This window comes from Hyperolius riggenbachi, chromosome 9 (genome assembly GCF_040937935.1).
Source record: "Hyperolius riggenbachi isolate aHypRig1 chromosome 9, aHypRig1.pri, whole genome shotgun sequence".
Taxonomy (NCBI): domain Eukaryota; kingdom Metazoa; phylum Chordata; class Amphibia; order Anura; family Hyperoliidae; genus Hyperolius; species Hyperolius riggenbachi.
Genome location: NC_090654.1, coordinates 203,364,729 through 203,371,003, shown reverse-complemented (window position 1 = coordinate 203,371,003; position 6,275 = coordinate 203,364,729). Strand labels below are relative to the sequence as shown.

The 6,275-nt window shown below is 41.2% G+C and overlaps 1 protein-coding gene across 1 annotated transcript; it reads left to right on the top strand.

Annotated features, from left to right (window-relative positions):
- The first annotated feature begins 2,909 nt into the window (after positions 1-2,909).
- On the top strand, positions 2,910-5,861 carry LOC137533591 (zinc finger protein 484-like). The gene is made up of 6 exons (XM_068254945.1): positions 2,910-3,128; positions 3,231-3,427; positions 3,477-3,578; positions 3,783-4,040; positions 4,710-4,812; positions 5,526-5,861. The coding sequence occupies exons 1-6, from the start codon at positions 2,910-2,912 to the stop codon at positions 5,859-5,861; spliced, it is 1,215 nt and encodes a 404-aa protein (XP_068111046.1).
- Positions 5,862-6,275: the final 414 nt, after the last annotated feature.

Genomic DNA, 6,275 nt, shown 5'->3' with positions numbered 1-6,275 from the left:
GCAATTTTTACATGCGACTTTGATTTTTTTTTTTTCATGCGATAAAGTCCTGCATACTGCGTTTTTTTTTTCCTGCACGTCTTCTTCCTGTGTTGCTGGCATCCAGTAAAATGGTGACTTGCAATGTAAAAGAAGCCTTACTGCTGTCATAGGGAAAACCCTTCTCTCATCTCACACTAAAAATAAAATCATTAACCCCAGTAAACCTGTACTCAGGATTCATCATTTTTAAACAAATGGGAATAATGTGATGCATTTTTCAGGTATTTGGCAGATGAAATTCAGCAATCTTCATTCTGCAAATGTCATTAAAGTAGATCTGAGATGAAAAACTAAAACGAGTAACTTGTCTATATATCTCATCTAAAGTTTAGATAGTTTGCACAACAAATCTTGCTGCAAACAGCTTCAATAGAATATGATTATTTCTTCCTGTGATACGACAGCAGCCATTTTGTTTGTAACCATTACACACAGGCAAGCTTATCTGCATCTTTAGCACTCAGCCTTTGAAAAAAAAACCTAATCCCCCTCCTCCTCTCTCCTCCTCTCTGCCTCTGAAATCCCTGGTTAGTAATACCTCCCCCTCCTCCTGTCCAGACTAAGCTCCCATGAGCCCTTGCTACTGTCTAAAAATGCCAAGGCTCTCTGAAAAGCTGTGAGCGAGGCTTGTTTAGTTTATAGTGAATTAGAGCATTAAAACAAAATAAAAAAAAGTATTTGGCTTTAGGAATGCCCTATAAACAATAGGAAAGGCTCACAATTATGCAATGAGTAAAAGTTCATCTCGGATCCACTTTAACACAGAACTGAAGTTTTTACAAAACGAGCAGGCATTTTGTCGGTCTTGGTGTAAATGTGAAAGGGGTCATAAAAGCTTTTGCACTCTTGACTACTGAGGGGCTGCTTGTGATAGTTAGGGCTTCATTAAAGTGCGCCTCAGGCAAATAAAAATAAGGATACTGAAAATTAACCTGAGGTGAGAGGAATACGGAGGCTGCTATATTTCCTGTGGGGCTTTGTTTCCACTAGCTGCGACACGTCCTACAAGAAGTGCGACCGCTCTTCCTTTTCTGCGAGTATGCTGCCAAATCCCAGAAGATGTGCAATGCACGGCTATGGGATTTGCTGCCACTCACATGAAAACTGACTGCAATGTCGGCTGAATCGCTATGGCAAGCAGTTCGGATGGTGGCAGCATTATGCCCAATGGCAGAGATTCCTAGTGCTATTTGCTTGCAGGGAACTGTGGATTCGGCCCGGTTTTCACTCTAGAAGAAATGGGCCGTTGAACAATACAAGTTGCTTGGCAGCCCTGCTGATCTCTCTATTCAGGAGTGTCTGAATTCTGCACCTGAAACACAAGCATGCAGCTAATCTTGTCAGATTTTTGTCTAACACCTGATCTGCATGCTTGTTCAGGATTTATGGGTCAAAGTATCAAGACAGCCATACACTACTTGATTTAGTGGCCGATCGACCATCCGATTTGAAAATTACCAAAACAGATGAAATTCTGTGCCACCAAAAGCATGCCTGATCAACTATGCTACCAATTTCAGGCTGAAATTGGACGCATGAATGAATCGGACATGCTGCAAAATGTTGGGACATTGTAGTAGATTTGATGTGCGATGACTTGCATGATGCCTCTGGTGTATAAATGTGGCCCCCGCATGAGTATGTATACATTACCTGTTCTATGTTGCCACTGCCTGGAGGGGGACCATTATTCTCATTTCATTTCTTAATCTCTTCTCCCCTACTCTATCTTTTTATTACTTTTCCCCTCCTCGTCTGTTTTTATACTGTATCCACATGAACATCCATTTGGCATAGAGTTGAAATGCCAGCTCTTATTTATAACTCATCTGTATTAAAGGTGAACTGGAATCTGTAGCGTCCCTGGTATTCTACCACACACAAAGCTGCAGGCCTGACAACACAGTAAGAACGCTACACATCAAGATAATGAGAAAATGTACATAAAGGGAAGAAGGGAGACCTCACTGGCAAGTATGGTGTGATTTGCCTTCTTAAAGAGAACCTGTAACGAAAAAAAGTTCCCCTGGGGGGTACTCGCCTCGGGAGGGGGAAGCCTCAGGGTCCCAATGAGGCTTCCCCCACCCCTGTAGCTGCAGGCAGTCCAGCGCTGGCTTTCCCGAAGTCTCCCGGAATCCTCCCTCGACAAGTCTGACGAGCGCTGATTTATTTGCCTTTCCTGGGGCCACCATATACTTTCCCAATACTGGTCAGGTGAGGTTTTTGTCCAAAGTTCTAAATGCCTTGCAGTCTTTTGCAAAAGGAATGATTGTCCTTGGCGGAGACATTATTGTCCCATTATTAACCCTCGTTGACACCTCCACAGGCAAATCAGTCATACCATATAAGTCTTCATCCAAGTGGGAGAGACTGCACATATTACTCTGACCCTGCTCAAAAATACTCCAGGTTGCGTTATTTATTCTTTACACAAGCAGACCTAGATTAGGTAGGGAAAGCTTCTATTGGCAATATTGATATCAGAGATCAAGAGGCCTCTGTCATTGTTCAGAATGTTGGAAAATGTTTCATGATTGGAAAAGCCTTTGGAGACGAGGAGGTTTGGGCGCAGCCGGACACCACCATAGGCCATAATAGGAATTACGACTATAGGAGCGAAACAGCAGTAACTTTGGCGCCATCACAAGATGGAGCAAAAGTTACATTTTAAAACACTATGAGGCACCTTCCAGCAATAGCTAGAAGCCGATTTATATCATTCCCCACTATCCACTTGGACCTAGAGGGGGAATAGTAATTAACGTCGCCAGAAACTTGTGCGGCAGCAGGATAACCCATACCAGCTGCATCCTGCGCCACAGTCTCCCGGGGGCCATTACATAGGTACACTTTGGAGTCACCTACAAATGCACACAGGTGAGAAGCCTTATTCATATTCAGAGGGTGGGAAATATTTTACTCAGAATGGAAACCTTCATACACCCATGAGAATATACACTGGGAAGCTGGCTTTTTCATGTTCAGGGTGTGGGAAAGTTTTCTATGACAGAGGAAACTTTATAGACACCAAAAAATGCACACAGGTAGCAGACCGTATTCATGTTCAGACTTTTGTAAAGCACATGGTAAGAGGCCTCTGTCTTGGTCAGAATGTGGGAAAACTTTACATGATACAAATCAGAGACACCTAAAAACTCACACAGGTGAGAAACCTTATTCATGTTCAGAGTGTGGGAAATGATTTACTTAGATTGGAAACCTTCATTGACGTGAGAATACACACTGGGGAGCGGAATTTTTCAAGTTCAGAGTGCGGGAAAGATTTCTATGACAGAGGAAACTTTCATAGAAACCAAAAGATTCACACAGGTGATAGACCATATTCATGTTCAGACTTTTATAAAGCACATGAGAAGACAAACATGTCAAGTTTTCCCACATTCTAACCATGACAGATACCTCTTACCTGATAGAAAGAGCCTTCAGAGACACCTAAAAAAAACTCACACAGGCGAGAAGCTGTATTCATGTTCAGAGTGTGGGAAATGTTTTACTCAAAAAGGAAACCTTATCAGGCGAAAATACACTCTGGGGAGGAGACTTTTTGCTGTTCAGAGTGTGGGAAAGATTTCTATGACAGAGGAAACTTTCATAGACACCAAAAAACTAACACAGGTGACAGACCATATTCATGTTCAAACTTTTGTAAAGCATGTGATAAGACACACAGGTAAGAGGCCTCTGTCATGTTCATAATGTGGGAAAACTTTACATGACAGAAAGAGCCTTCAGAGACACCTAAAAATTCATACAGGTGAGAAACCTTATTCATGTTCAGAGGGTGGGAAATGTTTTACTCAGAATGGAAACCTTACTAGACACATGAGAATACACACTGGGGCGCGGCCTTTTTCCTTTTCAGAGTGTGGGAAAGATTTTTATGACGGAGGAAACATTCATAAATACCAAGAGACTCACACAGATGACAGATCGTATTCATGTTCAAACTTTTGTAAAGCACACGATAAGACACAGAGGTAAGAGGCCTCTGTCGTTCAGAATGTGGGAAAACTTGTCATAATAGAAAGAGCCTTCAGAGAAACCTAAGAAAACTCAAAAGGGTTAGAAGCTGTATTCATGTTCAGAGTGTGGGAAACGTTTTACTCAGAATGGAAACTTTATCAGACAAATGAAAATACACTCTGGGGAGGAGACTTTTTCATGTTCAGAGTGGGGAAAATATTTCTATAACAGATGAAACTTTTATAGACACCAAAGAACTCACACAGGTGACAGACCATATTCATGTTCAGACTTTTGTAAAGCACATGATGAGACACACAGGTAAGAGGCCTCTGTCATGTTCAGAATGTGGGAAAACGTTTCATGATTGAACATGCATAAGGTTTCTCACCTGTGTCAGTTTTTGTAGGTGTCACTGAAGGTTCTTTCTGAGGGTGGGAATGTTTTATTCAAGGTGGAAACCTTACCTTAATAGGCACATGAGAATACACATTGGGGCGCGGCCTTTTTCATGGTCAGAGTACGGGAAAGTTTTCTATCACAGAGGAAACTTTCATAGACACCAACAGACTCAAACAGGTGACAAATCCTGTTCATGTTCAAACTTTTGTAAAGCACATGATAAGACAAACAAGTAAGAGGCCTCTGTATTGTTCAGAATGTGGGAAATTTTTACATGATAGAAAGAGCCTTCAGAGACACCTAAAAATTCACACACGTGAGAAGCCTTATTCATGTTCAGAGTGTGGGAAATTATTTACTCAGAATGAAAACCATCATGGACAGGTGAGAAAACACACTGGAGAAAAGCCTTTTTGAAGTTTAGAGTGCAGGAAAGATTTCTATTATAAAGGAAACTTTCATAGACACCAAAAGACTCACACAGGTGACAGACCGTATTCATGTTCAGACTTCTGTAAAGCACATGATTAGACACGGAAGTAAGAGGCCTCTGTCATGTTTGGAATGTGGGAAAACTTTACATGTTAGAAATAGCCTTCAGAGACACCTAAAAACTCCAACAGGTGAGAAACCTTATTTATGTTCAGATGGTGGGAAATGTTTTACTCAGAATGGAAACTCTACTAGACACATGAGAATACACACTGGGGAGCGGCCTTTTTCATATTCAGAGTGTGTGAAAGATTTTTATGACAGAGGAAACATTCATAAACACCAAGAGACTCACACAGGTGACAGATCGTATCCATGTTCAAACTTTTGTAATGCACACGATAAGACACAGTGGTAAGAGGCCTCTGTCGTTCAGAATGTGGGAAAACTTTTCATAATAGAAAGAGCCTTCAGAGACACCTAAAATCTCACATAGGTGAGAGGCCCTGTTCATGTTTAGGGGGTGGGAAATGTTTTACTGAGAAAAAAACTCACAGAGGTGAGAAACCTTATTCATGTTCAGAGTGTGGGAAATGTTTAACTCAGAATGGAAACCTTAATACACATGAGAATACACACTGGGGTGCGGCCTTTTTCATGTTCAGAGTGCTGGAAAGTTTTCTATAACAGAAGAAACTTTCATAGACACCAAAAGACTCACACAGGTGACAGACTATATGTATGTTCAAACTTTTGTAATGTACATGATAAGAGAAACAGGTAAGAGGCCTCTGTCATATTTGGAATGCGGGAAAACTTTACATGATAGAAAGCGCCTTCAGAGGCACCTAAAACCTCACATAGGTGAGAAGCCCTATTCATGTTTAGGGGGTGGGAAATGTTTTACTGAGAAAGGAAACCTTAATAGACACGAGAGAATACACACTGGGGAGCAGCATTTTTCATGTTCAGAATGTGGGAAAGATTTCTACAATGGATGAAAGTTTCATAGACACAGAGTGTGGAAAAGTATTCTATGACAAATGCAACTTTCATAGACACCAAAAGACTCCAACAGGTGACAGACTGTAATTCATGTTCAAACTTTTGTAAAGCACCTAATTACATAGTTATTTGGGTTGAAAAAAGACATACGTCTATCAAGTTCAACCAGAAAACAAAGTACAACACCAGCCTGCTCCTTCACATATCCCTGTTGATCCAGAGGAAGGTGAAAAACACTTACAAGGCATAGTCCAATTAGCCCTAAAATGGAAAAAAATTCCTTCCCGACTCCACATGGCAATCAGATAAAATCTCTGGATCAACACCACTGGGCATTACCTAGTAATTATAGCCATGGATGTTTTTCAGTGCAAGAAAAGCATCTAAGCCCCCTTTAAATGCAGATTTAG